General features: G+C 28.8%; 1 protein-coding gene across 1 annotated transcript in view; it reads right to left on the bottom strand.

Moving 5' to 3' along the window:
• Positions 1-12: 12 nt before the first annotated feature.
• The window catches only part of qin (tudor domain-containing protein qin), a 62,149-nt gene continuing 42,969 nt past the window's right edge, over positions 13-19,192 (bottom strand). Inside the window, exons 11-29 of the mRNA XM_089226010.1 lie at positions 18,028-18,172; positions 17,177-17,471; positions 17,002-17,118; positions 16,804-16,912; positions 16,554-16,729; positions 13,219-13,542; positions 12,717-12,898; positions 11,305-11,464; positions 10,658-10,876; positions 10,450-10,589; positions 9,604-9,613; positions 8,417-8,597; positions 8,178-8,332; positions 6,223-6,366; positions 6,035-6,151; positions 3,107-3,740; positions 1,518-1,632; positions 788-944; positions 13-637 (exon numbers count right to left, since the gene is read on the bottom strand). Coding sequence (XP_089082136.1) covers positions 539-637; positions 788-944; positions 1,518-1,632; positions 3,107-3,740; positions 6,035-6,151; positions 6,223-6,366; positions 8,178-8,332; positions 8,417-8,597; positions 9,604-9,613; positions 10,450-10,589; positions 10,658-10,876; positions 11,305-11,464; positions 12,717-12,898; positions 13,219-13,542; positions 16,554-16,729; positions 16,804-16,912; positions 17,002-17,118; positions 17,177-17,471; positions 18,028-18,172 — 3,479 coding nt within the window. The 3' untranslated portion in view covers positions 13-538. The remainder of the gene's footprint in view (positions 638-787; positions 945-1,517; positions 1,633-3,106; positions 3,741-6,034; positions 6,152-6,222; positions 6,367-8,177; positions 8,333-8,416; positions 8,598-9,603; positions 9,614-10,449; positions 10,590-10,657; positions 10,877-11,304; positions 11,465-12,716; positions 12,899-13,218; positions 13,543-16,553; positions 16,730-16,803; positions 16,913-17,001; positions 17,119-17,176; positions 17,472-18,027; positions 18,173-19,192) is intronic.

Here is a 19,192-nt window from a genome sequence, read left to right on the forward strand (position 1 = left end):
AAAAAAAAAACATTAAACTTTTTCATTAATTTTTAATAAATACATAAATGTGTCGAGATACACCTCTTAAAATGATCAAATCTTCAATTACTCAACATGAACAAAACATTTTTAATAAAATATAACAAACAGTAAAAAATAAAAAACCGAGAATTATATAATGAATTTATACATAGTAAAAACAACTTGCCGATATGTATATTTCATTCGATGTCCTTCGAACGAATCGCACACTGCGGATACATAATAAGTACATAATTGTCAATAGCGAAAAAAAAATTACAATAAATACCTAAAATAGTTAACTTATGTTTGCAAATCACAATATTTAAAACTATTCTTGGTTTTTTGATTTTAAGCGGTCCCACTTTATAAATCTCAAGACAGGCCCTGTGAGTGTATACAACTGTATGTTATACAATTCCGAGAAATCAATAAATAACAATGTTTATTAATTACTAACTTAAAATCTAATTAATTAATATGAACGAACACGCACTGGAAGACGTTATCGGACGAGTAACAAATTAAAAACGCATCACTCGGGAATTAGCAGTTTGGCGTCAATCAGCGACTGATATGCAATTTCTTCTTTGCTGTTAAACAACTCCACGCCGACGGCGTTGTCCGATTCGCTCTGTAAATCAAACGGTTATGACTTTCGTTAGTTACAATTAGGTAATAATATATATGATTACTACTATTATATTGCTATAATGGATTACGCACACTAACGGGCACGATTATATGAATTTAAAAACGATCATCAATAGAACTCTATACGTACGATTCCGATGATTTTTAAATTGAGGCCCCTCAACGTTTTCGACAGTTTATTAACGACATCTTCGTCATCGGCGTCGTCGCTCGGTTTGACGTTTTCCAGCTGACAGTCGATAGTGAACATCGGTAATTTCAAAAACTCTTCGAGACACGGTCTCAGACTGTCGGAAGCGAAAATCCAACGTCAATATAATAATGATTATTAATAATAATATTGTTCATCCAACAACAGAATGTCGTCGCGAAATATTTAAGACTACAATAAAATATATAGAATGATTTTTGAAGCGTACTCACTCCTATTTTTCCCTTTAATATAGTACACGTTTATTCAAATTTCTGATATTTATCGTACTACTTAAGTATATAGTGTCCTGTGGCAATACAAACTTCAATTTTTCGAATGACCCACCCCCCCCCCTCTTATCAAATGAAAATTATTAAACGGATAATTTTCTTGAAAATGCTGATGTAACTAAACCAAAATTATAATGAGTTGTTTCTGAGTTATTAAAATATTTATACTAAGAATAATACTAAATACTTTATCATTAAAAATGGTTTTATGAAAATATAAGCTATAAATGTGATACTGAAGTAGTATTTATTATTTTTGGATGATTTGATCAAAATAAAAATCAATACTTACATAAATGAATAATTTAATTAAAAAAATAGGATGAGCATCCTTAAAATTCGACCTATATATTAAATTGCGAATAACACGGGCTTACTTTTTTTTTATCAGCTTAATGGATATGCCAAAGTCGACCAAGAGTACCGAGTTTCCACTGTCTTCAATAATACCGCGTCTCCATAGCACGTTGTGATAAACGATGACAGCAGTACCTGGAAAAAAAATCGCAAGATAATTAAAGTTATTATCGATGATACGCGACTATTTATCATCAGCGAATTGTATATGTACAGCTAAAATGTGGACGTTTTCGATGAGGCATATCGGAGGCTTATTTTTAGTGTAATACCTACATATTATAATTTTGTTTTATTAAAATGTTTATACATTACCTACGACATTGCAGAATATTGAAACGCGTTTAAGAGGACGCCACACCCGCATGTGTTGTCTCCGTCATACAAGTGCGTAGCATAGCAAATTTCACGCTCAGCAGATCACGTTTATCTCCGTTAATTTAAAATTTAGAGTGAATTGACCTATTATAAAAATTAAAGGCAAGATTATTACCGAGGGCATCGCATAGGCTTTTTATTATATTTTAATTTTAAACCGAGTTATGAGTATTTTTAGATATAAAAATAATTTTAAATTTTAAAATACTCATTATTCGCTTTAAAATTAAAATATAATAAAAAGCCTATGAGATGCCCTCGGTAATAATCTTGCCTTTAATTTTTATAATAGGTCAATTCACTCTAAATTTTAAATTAAAGGAGATAAACGAGATTCGCTGAGCGTAAAATTTGCTATGCTACGCACTTGTACGACGAAGAAAACACATGCGGGTGTGGCGTCATCTTAATGTCCACACAAAATCTTTAATAAGGACAATCAGAATTAAAGTTGAATAGGACAATGTAACCAAAAAATTAATTATCGATACAAATTTATTCATTATCTGACGATTAAAAACGAATGCAGTATTCAATACGCTACAAGCAAATTTTCGAAATTGAATTCGTTCACAGAAAATAATGGTTACAGAAATACCGAAAATTATAGTTCGGTTACCACACGGTGGGGTAAAATCTACACTTTAAGAGTCATCATAGATTTTTCTGTCGCGACCAATGGTACCTACTTATATAATACTTTTACATATGCACATCATGCACGTTTTTATTTTAAAAACTTAAGACTTTCTTAAAGTAAGATAAAAAACAATCAAATCTACTAAAACATCTGCATGCATATAATAAATGTATTTTGTTATACTCGTACCATTCAAGTAGGTATATGTATAAAATTTTAATAAAATAAATACTGGCTTTAAATATTTTGTCAACGATGTAGGCAAGAAAACTAATTTTTCAAGGTTCTCAAGTACATGACAAGAGATCAACTAGGTATTTGTAATTTTATTATAATCATAAACATTTTTTATTTTTATTTAGACAACCCAGAATATGAAAGAAAAGGGGAAAAAATCTTATCTCATTATGGTACTATGCGATGTGAATATAATATTATGAAGTATCAACCATCGAGGGCATCTTAGCGATCGGCCATAAGTTTTATAGCTTTGAAATTCATATTTTCGTCTTCAGTTTATATATATTATCTGTCCCAGAAATTCGATAACACCATAATAGCCCTCCCGAGTAGTGCGTTTACGGTTCATACCTGGTATGATGTGGTCGAGTGGCGGCAAGGCGCTGCATTTGTCGACCATTGCTTGGTACATCTTGTCTTTGGCGACGCTCAGGTCGACGCCGCCGATTTTCGTGATCATCAGCGTAAGGCTGGTGGGTCCGGTGATGCGGCACATGGAGCCCTCGGCCACTTCGTTGGGTTCCAGACAAAACTTTGAATAACCGGATTCCTCACCGTCATCTGCGTCCAATGTCGCCGGCGCACCAACGCTACTCACCGTGTTTACCGCGTTCGTTGATGCCACCACGTTGTCATAGGTCGACTCGCGCTCGTCGTAGGCCTGTCCGTAGCCGTCGCACGTCTGCCCATAGTTGCCATAGGTCTGTCCGCCGTCGTCGTAGATCGATCCACCATCGACGTAGGCCGTATAGTCATCGTAACCGTTGTTGCTGGGACCGTCATAAATGCTATCGTCAGCCTCGAAACAATTGCTATCGTCGGCCGCATAACAACTGCTGTCTTCAGCTGTGCCATCATTATTTATTTCGTCCGTGTCCACCAGATCAATGATTGACGCCGATACGTACGTGAAGTAGGCAATTCTTCCCGACACCAGATATTGAAATATGTCGAAATTGTTTTCGACTTCTCTTATGGACTTGATCTACAAGTTAACATTGTTATAACACTATTATAAATATTATTAAGTATAGAGATGGAGGAGATGGCGTCGGAGGATGGGATAGATCTTCTGTACCGTTCGACCCACGTTTTATCGAATTCTACTCAGCGTATGACATATATTGATTCATTCGGTTACTGGTGATTAAAATTATAATAAGCGAATTGAGAGATAATTTATTTTTAATTAATTATTAAACATTAAAAATAAATCTTTGCTAATATAACCTTTAGCGAAATTCATTGTCATATCAGTTTTATTTTGTATGTTTATTATTTTTAATGAGTCATGTGACTGAATAATATTAACACATTATACACCACAATAAATATATATTTGATGGCATGGGAGAAACTGCCATTTGTCAAACCTGTGGAACTATGTTAACACTTTAACAGTCAAACACATAATTGCCCACTGTTTATTGTACGCAATCAAGAACGAGTTGAGTACAGGAGATATCATACAACCTGGACTCGACACTCGGTCCCAATCCTAAAAATAACTCAGATTTATTGAATTTTTTAAAACACTTCAAATGGTACAATCATTGAATCATGTATAAAAAAAATTACATACCATTTTATTTATAACTCATCTCTCGTTATTGTTAAATTCTTAAAACATGAATATTGAATCATATACTACATTGATAAGTGCGAAGTCGGTAAATTGCATCCCTCAAAAAAGGTCATATTTATATGGGAGATGGTAAATTCCGCCCGGGATAATATCCAAGCAAAATAAGGTACATGTAAATTCCGCCCGAAAAAATATACAGGTAAAAAATAGTTCCGCCTGGAAAAATAAATATTTTTAATCTAAGCGTTCCGTGAATTTACGACGCGACCGTACTTTTCGCAACGCGGTGCGTGTTATAACTTATAGTATTGGGAAGTCACAACATTTTCGAACACGGAACAATCTTATCTCAAACGATAATCGTCAATCATGTCATATCATATCAGATTTGACTGCAATATTGTGGATCTAAAATTTCAGATAGAAATATTATAAATTGTGTTCAGTACACGTCCTAGAGTCTTATACGCTTATACCTAGTACCTACCTACGCTATAATGGCTCAACTTATCGAATCAGAACGTGGAAATATACTTTTATAATATTATAATTTTATTTTCGGGCGGAATTTACATGTACCTTATTTTACCTGTATTTCATTTTGGGCGGAATTTACCATTTTCGGGCGGAATTTACATGCGCCCATTTATATATTACGTAAATTGCGGCCTGGGATATTCCAATTTTCGGTCGGTTGTACAATTTAAAGATAAGTATTAATCTTTGAATGACCGATGTAGATAATAATAATATGTTCATTAATATAATATATTACTAGCAATCAGTGTGCATTTGATCGAAGACCTTATTAAAATACATTTTTTAACCATATACATTTTTACAGGTACATTATTACTAATTGCTAATAATATATTTTTAAATTAAAAACAAAAAAAAAACAGCAAAACCAATATTTTTAATCATATCAATATTGATACAATTATATTGACAGTCCTAAGTTTGAAAAATGAAAAGGAAAATATTGATTTTTCAAAAAACGCCTTAGACGCAATTATTACTTATAAAAATATTTGGGTAGGTAAAAAAATTATACTCGGGCCGCAATTTACGTATATATAAAATATAGCCAGGCCACAATTTACGTTTGTGCAAAATATGCTCGGTTATAATCAGCAAATGCCCCTATTGCCCCCCCCCCCTACAGGTACACCACTGGTACTAAGGATTTTAGTGCTTATGTCTTTCATCGATCAAAAGGACATCATTTTTAAAATTTAGTCAGAATTCATATTATTTTATCTCTATCGAGGTATATGGTATTGGTATATCGTTACTTAAAGTTTCCTATTTCAACCTTCAGTTATCTGGCTGAAATATTCCGTGATACTATTAAAGTGTAACACACTAGAAACCTCACATAACACCTAAGCATAGTATTTATGTAATAAGAACCCATTATGTAAATATAATTGATTTATGTTAGTAATTTATTACACTATATTATTGTTACTATCTGTACATCAAACAGTTCGCTTCGACTATAGATGAATATCATCTCTAGTATTCTTATTCAAAATTTATCACTTGAAAATCCAAAAAAGAGAAAGTTTGTTTTATTACAGTATACGTATTGAATTGACTTATTTCTTATTTACTATTCTTGTTATCGGGATTAATAACAAAAAATATATTAAATGCATCATGACGTACGGTAATAACACACGATGACTTACCGCATAAATATCTTGAGTCGATAGATCCATGTCGATCGTCATCCTACAAGTTTTATCAACGATCATGTGGTGTATCAAGTCGAGCGAGGGTATCGGCCATTTCCCGTTTTTCGTAATCTAAATAAATTGAATAATTAGTATGACGATTGTTTTGGGCACAATGCCGCGTCGACGAATCGTCCTCGTACCGGTAAAATGACACTGAAGTATCCCTTGTGACACAGTTGGGGCACTTCGGTCATGTACAAAGTCGACCGGAGATCCTCGTGCTTACACGTCTCGATGTTGCCGAAATCGTAAAACTGTACGGTAAACTCCCCTTTTTCATCTATCTGGAACATCAATTTTAACCTTATTTTTTGATGTGATACCATTATAATGTGTTAATCTATGTACCATTTTCCGACAGTGGTCACGTCCCATATTAAATAAATTATGTAACCGGCAATGGTTTAAAACTTTAAACTAATTTAGATTTATAGAAATAGAAAGATAACAATAATACAATATACATGAAATGTTGTAAAAATCATATTTTTTGTTAATACATTTACAACTATGGCTATAAGAAATCACCTAACTTTTACAGTTTAGAAGTCAAAGACAATGTTGAGAATGTAAAAAACATATAATTTAAATTTGGATAGAAATTCAAAATGACGCTCTGCAAAGAACAAAAAAAAGGTCCACTATGTAAGAATTATTAGGAACTGTAGGTTACACTAAATGTATGCATCCGTGTGTTAAAAATATATATATATTTTTTTTTAGGGGAACCCACGGCAACATAAGCCATTGGGTGTGGTACGGTAGGGATTAAAAATATTATATTATATTAGAATATGTATTTCATGGACAACTAATTTTTAATGAATATTGGGTACGATCGACGATTACAATGGCGGCTTGGCCAGGTCAGCGAGACGGCGATCACTAACTGGGCCCCCCTTTCAAATTTATTGAACAAATAAGTTCAAGGGTCAAGACCCTCACGTCTTCCTAAAAGTACCAAAATAGAGGGTCCCTTTTTTACTTAGCAGGCCAAATAATCTATTCCCGGTACGATACTACGACATATTATAAAGTCCGAAAAGTACCTGCCGACTGATAGGAAAAGTCGGTTTTACAACGAGGCCCAATTATAATTCAACAAGCAAATTCAATAAACATTTTTACTAATTATTGCTGAAAAAAATATAGAAATATCATCACCTGTAAAATATTTCTCTATGTTTCATCGTTTGAAAATACCTAATCAATGCATACAGTACCGATAATTTTGAACGGAAATATTAGTAGTTAGTGACTACTGGTTATATTTATTTACGTTAATTCCTTAATTAACACCTTTGACTGTAACATAAGTAACACTGCAACCAAAGACGTACAAAAAGGTATTGGAAATTAAGGGTTCAGTTCAACCTCGAAATATTTACACAGGCGCGTAAGAGACAAATTAATCTCATAAACTGCAATATACATATCATTATGTATTTATAATTTGTGACGTGAGTACTCAACACACTATACATAACTTATTAATGAAAAAACGTTGATTTTTTTACATATGACTTCTACTCTTTCCACACCAAATTTTTCAGTGTATCTATGTGTCCCATATTCACTTAACCTAATTAGAATTAACAATTCAATGCTTTAAACTATACTTAATAGTTATGAATATTTTTAAGTAACTTACTATCTTTCTTATACAACATTATTGCTTGACAATTAAGCTACAGAGAAAAAAAAATATATATATATATATTACACTAATATTGTTACGCATAAAGTTCACGTAGATTTTAAAAACAAAATGAGTATACAAATTACGTTCATATTCATATTTCAAAACTCAATATATATATAAGCTTTGAAATAGTACATGGATTTATAATTGTTTCATTTTACTGTTAAGTAGGTACACTTTGTAGTTTTAATCAAAATTATTTATAATAATTAATGATCCATCTTTTAAAGGTTGACCAACAAAGGATGGATATAGGTTAATTAGATGGTAAATATTGTTTTGAAATATTATTATCAGATTTTATAGTTTCTCTAAAAACCAAACCAAAGTTGGCTATAAAAAATATAATTAAGAAAAAAGAAACATTTTATCTAAGAAAAAGAAAATACAAACTTTTAAGATTATTCCTCGGTACCACTTATTGTCTTGATGGTATTTAACAATAACCGACTGTCCTTGACTCCATTTCATATTTATTGGTTCTGGTTGGCTATTGGAAAATATGTCATATAATTCGTCTGTAATAAGCTTTAATGATTGAGAAGTTTCTGGAATAATAAAAATAATTATATTTATTATAATATTACAAAATTAAAATAAATATTATTTTAATTGTTTTTTGTTTTTCATACCCTCGTCTAAAATTTGAAAGTAGGTATGGCATTTCATATCAACATATGTCACAATTGAAGTAAATTGAGATTCAACCAAACCAGCAGGAGGCATCCAAGAGTTAACAACTATATCATTTTCTTTAGATACATTAGAGTAATTGAGTTCTGATTCTGATTGAGAGGTTGAATATTCACCATCCTGTTGGAAAATATTTTGATGGCAAGCTCTCCACAAAAGTATAAGATAAATAAGAGATACAACTAATACCGGCATGAGGTGAACTGAAGTAGTTTAGGTGTAAGAAAGTAAAATAGTAAGATATAGGGAAAAACTTTTATAATATATAACATTGTTTTTAATGTTGTGTGCACTATAACAAAGATATTGTAATAAAGTGATACATTTTAATATCGAATGAAAATTTAAATAAAAATATATTCATAACAAGCTAAGCATAAAATATATTAAGTTAATTTAATTTCTCATTTTTTAGAGTTACGAGGAGGCAATGTAAAGAAACTCACTCTTAACTCTTTATTCACATATATAGAACATAAGTTTCACATTATTTCTTATACAGTTTTGTTATTAGTAGTATTAGAGTAAAATATGTATTCATCAAAATTAAACATAACATTATCTAATATATTAAATCAGTTTTATTCAATATTTAAAATTAAAAATAACCGATGATGCTATTTTATTTAAATTTATTAAAATGTTAAGGAAAACATGAAACAAAATGTTCGAATTTGTAAGATAAACGAGTGTCTTATGCTCTATAAACACAATTAACCATCTTGAATTATAATACAATATTTAGATTTTGCTTTTATTTTTATTTGAGATAAGGAACTTGAGTTAAAATAAAATACGCAATTTTTTAAGGAATCACAGAATATGTTTTTATGTTAATACATAATTTACATAATAAAACAACATAATTAACTTAAGAAAAAAAATTTTAAGATACAATGTGAACACTTAACTTAACTAGTAGAAAACTTGTGGTATCATTAAAAAATCTTTAATGTTTAATCAATATGAATAGTATTTTTTTATTAACATAAGCCTTATCTGGGTCATTGGCTAACAATTGAGTTTAGTTATAATATATTAAAATTAATAGCTTTTAATAAAAACAAATTTGGTGAAACTATTACTTTGTTTTCTTAACATGCAATTTTTCTGTAAACTTACTCACCATTTTATCTCTGAAAAAAAAAAAAAAAAAATAGAATTAAAATTATATACATAAAATATTATAAAATAATTATTTTTATCATAGAAAAAATGTAATTGGTCACTATAATGTTAACTAGTAACAAAATATTAATACAAATATTTAAAATAAACAATAAGATGATCATTTTTTGGCAAAAAGTTTAAACGCGGTGCAGATAAAAGAGTTTGAAAAAGACTTCTTTCAATACAATGAGCAGTATATGTTTTTTCTGCTAAGTCAAGGAATGATCCCAAATACACAGCGGGTAGAAAAGTGGAAAAATCCAAAATCCATTACAGAATAGTTACTGTACGAATCAGATAAATAAACATGAACGTATAAATAAGTTTTAACTATTATATCTTATGCGCTAGTTGATAGGTTGATTACTAACTTGCTGTTCTACAAGAAAAAAAATTGTTGAAGCTAGATACTAAGAACAACAAAAACAGTTCATTATGGCTCATCATATCTATACAGGCCTTATAAGTGGCAAAAAATGAATTCCTGTCACACGTTAATTTGCAACCCTGCATGCGAGCCGTGTCATCCAAGACTGAAATAGCTCAGTTCTAGTCTTTGCCATCTAATAATTAACTAGATTTTAATGAAATAATATTCAAATATTTTGAAGACTAAATGGAAAGTTGACAAAGACTTTCAATTTGAACTAGTTAAACATTGATCCAAAACATTGTTAGTTTGATACAATCTAAAAATGTATTATTTTAATTATAATATATTTTTTTTTTTTATTTTCCATTATTTTTATCACTTATAACTTTAGGGTTTAGTTTGGGTTAAAATAATGTGTTAATAACTTACTGTTTATTACTTAAAGCAAAACCGTGTTCTATCATATATCTGTTCATATTTCTCCAACGTTCACGTACTGGTTCCAAGGCTCTCGGAGTTTCTATGTCCCTGACCCATATTTCTCCAAATGCAATATCATTTTTCTTAGTCTATAAGTAAAATAATATAACAATGTATTAATACATAATTAATAGTCAATATTAATTAGAGAATTTACTTCATTCGAGAAATATACTGAGGGATATTTGTTTAATTTCTCAATTAGACGATCACAACTAAATTTAGGCCATACTCCATCTGAATCACCTAATGGAACTAAATTGTTCAAACCACAATGTAGAATTCCACATTTTATTTGAGCACATTGGTCTTCAAGTAAATGTAAAGTTTTGAAAGGTATTTTATCAATTGCTTCATTTAAATCATATAAGTAAACCTGGAAAAAAATTTTGTTGATACACTTAATTTATCTAAAATTTTGATTAATTTAAAATATTCTAGTTATAAAATTGGTTATAAGTAACAATTGGTTTATTTTTAAAATTTAAATGAACAAGTCTGAAGAATTAGGTTGGTGGCCCTATGTAAATATAAAACAACTTGCTAACATTATAACATTATTTTTTTTAACTTGAAACTTTATTTTAATAATCTGTAGCAAAAGTTGAACAATAAGTAATAATGGTTTATAATATGAAGCTAAGAATTTGCATATAGTGTTAATTATATTTGTTTTCCATGGCATTTACTGTCTTTATATGAATATTTAAAATACATTAACAATCAACATTGTTGCAGTTGACTTTTTCTGCAATGCACTTAAGCTTATAACTTATAAGACTGTAAAAATAAATTTTAACTTACTGTAACCTTTTGATTTACTATGTCTAAGTAAATAATTTTCCCTCTATACCAATTTCCATACTTTTTAATAAATATTGCACATAAATCATTTATTTTCCAATCTAATCTTTTGTTGTTTTTTTTTTTATCTCCATAAACTTTGTTCATTTTTTCGGTTAATCTGAAATTCAGATAAAAAATATATTTTAAAGACAACTTATAAAAACACCATATGACTGCATACATTAAGGCAATAAGAGCATATTTTTTATATATAATACATTTTTAGGTTAAATTAAGATTAAAAAATATAAGAAGAATGATTCTTTAAGAGGAGTTTCATCTCAGATTCAGAAAATCAAATTGTGAGGATACCATGCATTCTCTTAAATATTGATTTCATCCAATTACTGCCTATTTTAATTTTATTTTGTGTTATTAATTTTAATATTAAAGTGAATTGACTTTTTATCAAACTTGAAGGTAAGTATGGTAATCTAATTAATCTGAGTTGGTTTTGCACGGTATTATAATTTTCAAGCAAATTATGAGCATTTTAATACTTAAATGTTTCATATTCATAACTTGATTAGATAAAATATTGTAAAAAGCTAACAGATTATAGATAGTTTTTTGATCTTGAAGTTTGATCATAGGTTACTTAAATGTTTAAACATTTAAAACTAACAACATAAAATCAAATGCAAATTTGTAAAGATAAGATGGAATCAACATTTAAAAGGACGTCTCACCCACATATGTTGTATCCTTCTTACACGCGTATGACATATAAAATTGTACGCTCAGCAGAACACGTGTAGCTCCGTTAGTTTAAAAATTGGAGTGAATTTACCTCTTATAAAATCTAAAGGTAAGATTGTTATATACACAACCTCATAGGCTTTTTATTATATTTTTATTATAAAGTGAGTTATGAGCATTTTAACATTGTTTATTGTTTGTACATCTTGAAATAGTCATAACTCGCTTTAAAATTAAAATATAACAAAAAGCTTATGATGTTGTCTAAATAATAATCTTACCTATAGATTTTATAAGAGATAAATTCACACTAATTTTTAAACTAACGGAGCTACATGTGTTCTGCTGAGCGTACAATTTGCTATATCGTACGCGTATAAGACGGAGAAAACATACACGTGTACAACGTCCTCTTAAGGAATTTGGTCACATGTTTAATTCTGATGACAACTAAGCTTTGTTATTGATGAATGCTGTATTTGCCAATGACAATAGAATATTCTATGTGTTTTTTTAACAAAAAGGCACAGTGGCAAAGTTAAGACATTAAAATACCATTGTCACTGAGCATCCACAAATATTACTAATAATAATAATAAAAATTATTTTATATTCAAATATAAATGTATTTCTCATTATACTGTTGTATCACTATTCACTTGTATACTTACATCTCAGTATTATGATTCATTTTTTTTAGAATTATTTTATCAGGACTGACAACTTCAATGATTGACATTTGTATACCAGGTATTTTTTTCTTCTTATTTTTCCAACCATGATTTTCATTTTCAGTAACTGATCGCTGCTTAGTAAATGATAAAGTATCATCGTTTGGTATTATTACTTCTTTCTGTAGAATAAGAACATTTTATTAACACTTAAATATGAATTACCATTTTTCACTAGATAATAGAACGATTTTGAGCACTTAAAATTAGCCTAGACAAATGATTAAGCCATAAAATGCTCAAAATACAATCACTATTCCTTAACGTGACCAACATATGAGCCTATGTAAAACTAGATACTGCGAATATAATATAAACTGGTATATACAGGTAGACCTAAGCAGGATATGTTTAATGGAGGAATGCACAGTAGAATTTTTACATAAGAAAATTATATACAGGAATATCAAAATTATAATTTTTATAAAGAAGTTCTACTTGCATTTCTAGAGTTTAGTAATACTGGTTTTTTCATTTGTTTTCTTGTGTTTTTTTTCTTGAATACACATGATTCAGGATCCATTGTAGTGGCATATCCTTGTGATACAAGTTTACTATTCAAGCAAATCTCAGCTCTTGATGAATGATTATATAAAACAATTTTGTGTGTATCACCATCAACTTTGTGTATGAAAGCAATCAGATTATCATCAGCGTAATCAACCTTTGAAAAATTTAAAAATGCAGCACAAGCATTATCACTCCACTTGGTACTTTCTATACCATCTACAGCTGGATTAACATCAGCTAATGATGCCTTTATAGCCTGTAAATATAAATAATAAGGCATAAAAATAAAATGTAAAACACAAATATACATTTGACAACAATTAAAAGTTTATAGTTGGTAAATAATTCTCTATAGTAGATATTTTTTCTATCATGAACCGTTTATTATTTCAAAAACTATTAACGCTTTTGAACATAAATCATAAACTAAAAATACAGTCGCTACCATCTATAATGACGCCGGTCGTAACGACATATGAGGTATAACGACGTTAATTTCAAGTACCCGACAAAATTCCGTTTATTTTAACATACAAAATAACTGGTTGTAACGACATGGACATAACGACAATATCGGCTAATACGAATTAAAAATTGGTCCGCAACACACATTTTAATCGTATATAACGACAGATACGGTATCTACTATCTTCACATAGTTATTTTGTAATGTATTACTATATTAGCTGCTTTCATACGTACATAATATTGAGTAACGAGGACATAGTGAGTACAATATCCAAACCAAATGAAGAAGAAGAAGAAGAGGAGGAAATAACTAATGAAGATAAAGATTATTTAACTGTAGATGAAGCGTATAAATCACTAGAAAATATTGTTAATTTTTCATTACTAAATAATATTGACTTGAATCAAAATTTTAATTCATTAAAACTCACTATACAAAATATGCTATTAAATTATAAATCAAAACAGTTAAAAATCACTGACTTCTTAAAATAATTTTGTAAAATAGAAAATATAAAAAAATATATATAATGTAAACAACATTTTTAATTCTAATAAAATAAAATTTGGATATAACAACATCTGGTTATAACGACGTATATTTTACGGTCCCTTGACCGTCGTTATAGATGATACGGACTGTAAATAAATAAATATGGAGGGGATTTTGTCTTGCTTTGGATAGATTTTATTAAAATACCTATACATTTATGAAAATATGGAATGATTTTTGTCTGCAGAAATTATTTTCTTGGTATGTTGGTTCAAACAAAACTTAGTACTGGTTTGTTATAGCTCAAAACCAGGCGCGTGTACATATTATAGCTCAGCGATTCAATAGGCATTGCATTAATAATCTAATAATTTAAAAGATCTTAGGAAAAACATACAACATATTACCATAAAAGATAGTTATTGTGATTATTTATTTCATATTAATTGTTTGAAAACCAAAAAACAAACCAATATATATCACAATTAAACACCAAATATATCTTATAATCATTAAAATAACTATTAAAGATTTATCAATAAAAATTACGAATACGTATGTTTTTTAAATTAAAAAAAGGGTATTAGTTGATAAGCTGAAAGGTTTTAAATTATCAATAAGTTTTATTTTATATTTTTTACACAATATTCTTGGGTTCATGAACTTACTTCAGTTTCATTTTGCAAACATGAATTAGGTATTAGAAAAAAAAAGTAGTTGATTGGAATAACTACTCATAAAAAGTGTGTGTCTGCAGGGAAGTAATAACAATTAAAAAAGACGTTTTAAATTCAATAAAAAAAAATACATTTAATAATAATATTTACTTTAGTCCTGATCGAATTGCTTGGGAATAAATTTATTTTACTATTTGATTACTTACAAATTGGTCACAAATTACAATTAGTTAAAATAGTTTATTATTCAAATTAATCAAAATAATATTTTTAAGTTAAAAGATATCATTTTAAGCTTCTCAGTCAATAATAATTTCGAGTCATTGTTTTGATGATTCACCCAATTACTAATCATAAGATTATGAAATCATTTGATAATAGTTTGAGAGTTTGACCACATAGTGCTAAGTTATGCTAAGAACTGTCCAGTGTCCAGCATTAGAGCGCACTGCGGCCAACCAAATTCTGGTTTTCTGTGCATCCCCCACTCATGTGGAACTGGTTTTGATACCAGACCACCAGGGAGGCCAGCAGAATCGTCGCATTCCTCACTGGAGGATATATATAATACTTAGGAGATAATATATTATCTAATATCTAGAAATGAAAAATGTTATCAACGATAATACTTATCAGTTAATTTTATCAATTTATCAAAATTAGGTAAAAACGTTTTTAATAAACACCGGTTCATTGATAATCATTTTTAGATTTGTTTGTTTTGTTTCATAATACAGGGGGAGTGTGTAAGTTGGAAAATTTTATCCATTTATTGGTATGTTAATAAGTATAGAACTTGTAAGGTGTTGTAAAAGTCAGCTATGAAATTAAAATAAAGTAACTATAATAAAAATAAAATACATTTTCGCAAAAAAAATTTGTTCACTTTCGCATTTTAAAATACTATGATAAATTCCTGTGCGTTAACAGTAGTGGTACAATATTATTCGATCGAACGTAAAATTTCACAAAATAAAAAATGTCAATTTCGACTAATGCCATTTTACATAAAAACCATCCAATTATTTTGATCGGAAAAGTAATTTACATGAATCTTATTTTTAGGTACTATACATCGTCGGAAACGGATTTTCATGGAGAAAATTTTGTTGGAAATGATTATTGCGTTTAACGGTTGATATACATTTCTGAAGGAATATATTTCCAGCAAAATACGTTTCCAAATATGAAATAATTATGGTTCGAAAAATTACTATTTACACGACATTTTTTTAATGTAAATGGCTACCGACAAAATAATTTCCAAGTAAACACCACGATTATGTGAGAATAATTTTTGATAAATTACATTTCCAAGTTCATACGGTTCCTGAAAAATACTTTCCCACCTAAATATCTGCTCCAAATAAATACAGGGCTAAGAAAATATACTTTGAAAGTAAACATTCGGACAAAATATTTTCCAATACAATATAGCTCCCCTTCTATAATAAGGTAATCGACATAATTAAAAATGTTATTAGGTTACAACTTACATGTATACTTTTCTAGGTAATAATATGATAATATATATAAATTTATTTTTATAAATTTATAAAATTATTTTTTGATTACAAAATATTTTCCATAACAATATGTATAATTATACCATTATAAAATTAAACTTACAAGTGGTGGTATCTTAATGAGGCTTTTATCAAGAACTCTTAATTCATTCCAAGGCAATGTTTCTGAATTGCCAAAATCTATATAAAAAACAGTAACCAAACGCTCTCCAGGAAAACTTGTTATCTTTGCACGATGCCAATGACCATCAATAGAATATCTAGCTGCAACAGCCATACCTGAAAAATAGAAATATTAAATGTATAGTCGTACTATAAATTTTGTTTTAGCCAAGATAGAAATATTTAAGCACCAATTTGTGGTGTATATAATAAATAGTTTTTAAGTGTATTTTCTGCAGTAGGTATGTATATTGTTTTCAGTGCATTCATTACTTCTTCTAATTGGGCAGTATCATCATCCTACAATATCATAAAACATGGTAAATTTATAAGATCGCTGTTTAATACATGTATGCAATATGCATGTTTAATGTATATTGTATATTTACTAATCGCATATAAAACTCTGTCGGAGAAATGAAGTGACATATGATTACTGAGTATCTTTTTTCTTCTTCCAATTTTATATTATCAGACAATGTCAACATATCAACAAGTTGTTTATGCTAAAAAATAATGTTATTTCAAAATTTATAAAAAAAATTAAACAGTTAAAATACTTACCAATTTATCGTTTACATAATACTCATAAGAACCGTAGCCCAAAAAAAACATAGCATCACGTATGGACAGTGGATAACAATAGTGGTCATTCCAAACTATATCAACCTCAATACGTTCACCATTTACTTCCAAAGGATACATTAAATATGAACCTGTCTTTGCTAATATTAAATCATTGAATAATATGTATGCTTCATTTGACCATCCAGTTGTATATTTTGGCTTCAAATCGTATATGGCACAATTATAGGCTAATGGCGGTATTGAGACAACACTTAGTGGTGCGCTTCTAATTCTACAAAGTTAAAAAATATAAATAATTTATATATATAATATAAAAAATTATGCCATATATCCATTTTTGATCATGATAATAATATTATTATTCACCAAAGTTTATACTATTATTTTTAATCTTAACAATTTAAATCAGGTCTAGTAATATTAATCTGAATATTACTTTGTTACATAAATGAAATCAAAAACAATAAAATCATTATATAAAGGGGTTGTTTAATTATTGTCACTGAAGTAAAAAAAAAACATTATTTGTGAAGTTCATTGTATTTGAATAATTATGTTATTGTAATATTTTATAGTATTCAGGTGTATCTTTGATTGAAACAGGTGAAATCAGCTATAACTAGAAGATGAGGGTTAGTTTAAGTAAGACTTACTCACCTCATAAATGTTAGAAAAAATGTATTTTAGACTCAAAATATAGCACAACATTTTTAGTTTAAGACTTCTCGTGAATAATTTTGTAGTTTTATCAATAGATTAATATTACAATAAATTAATTAATAAATTAATAACAATTGAAACAATAATTAATATTAAGAAGTAACTACCTGTTGACTGTTAAAGTCTCCATAAAACCGTAATCAATTAAGTGTACTCTGAATAAATTTGTATTGCCTTCATTGAAGGTGTGGAGTACAACTCCTCGGCACCACTCATTGGCTGATGTTTGTACAGCGTATATAATGCCATCGTCTGAAAATCACAACCAGTGAATTGTTAACAAAACTCAGTCATATATGATTGCATGCAGTGGCATATCCAGCAGTTTTTCCGGGGGGGGGGGGGGGAACCTCATAACCACTCCCTGGATACGCCACTGATTGTATGTATTATATTTAGTAAAGAGTACTTAAAAAGGGGTGATGAATATTTTTTTGTTTGAAGTGAGAATGTTTCAATTATTAGGTAAAAAACTCCAATACAGTTTTGTGTTTACCTGGTAAGTCTATATTTATGTTAAACTGGTAAAACTGGAAAGAAAAACATAGTTATGTTGTTTTCTTGCGCTTTAAATATACAAAATTCAATAACATTCTTAAAAAATTTTTTAAAAGTTGAAAACTGTATACTTTTAATACAATTATAGGTACTATAAAATAGCTTATTTTTTTCCCCATAAAGGTTTTATGACTGAAAGTGTGTGAAAACTTCTTAGACAATAAATAAATATATAAAGGACTACCTATTGATGTTTTGTGTTTAATTCAGAATTTTGTGATTTATTAAAATTATACAAATAAATTTGTTATTACTAAGATTTTAGTTAAATTTTAAGCAACAACTAACCACAAAAATATTTAAAAAATTGAGATACATATTTTAAAGAAGCTTTTTAGGATAATAGAAAAAGGTCTAAGGCAAAAAAAAAAATTTTCCTGAATTATTATTAGACGAGTATATCTTAAGAAATGTCAAAGTAGTTAATTCAGTAAAGTATTACTATTCAATGGAGACAGGGGTTTGAATAAAAATCAACATTTTGATACCATAATAATAATGCTGAAGATCGATGGTTTGCATTATATCACTAATGTTAATCATTGGTTTGGTGATAGAAATTTTTCTTTAAGTTCTGAACATATTAAACAATTATATTTTTTCTATAAGATTAAAAAATACGTATTTGCATCCGTTAGTTATTGATTTTTAAATTTTTTTTGACAATTCAAATTCGTTTATCGTTAGGTTATAATAATGACTAAAATCCAACAA

This window comes from Diuraphis noxia, unplaced genomic scaffold, assembly GCF_037042655.1.
Source record: "Diuraphis noxia isolate RWA-SAM2 unplaced genomic scaffold, SU_Dnox_SAM2 contig0004, whole genome shotgun sequence".
Taxonomy (NCBI): domain Eukaryota; kingdom Metazoa; phylum Arthropoda; class Insecta; order Hemiptera; family Aphididae; genus Diuraphis; species Diuraphis noxia.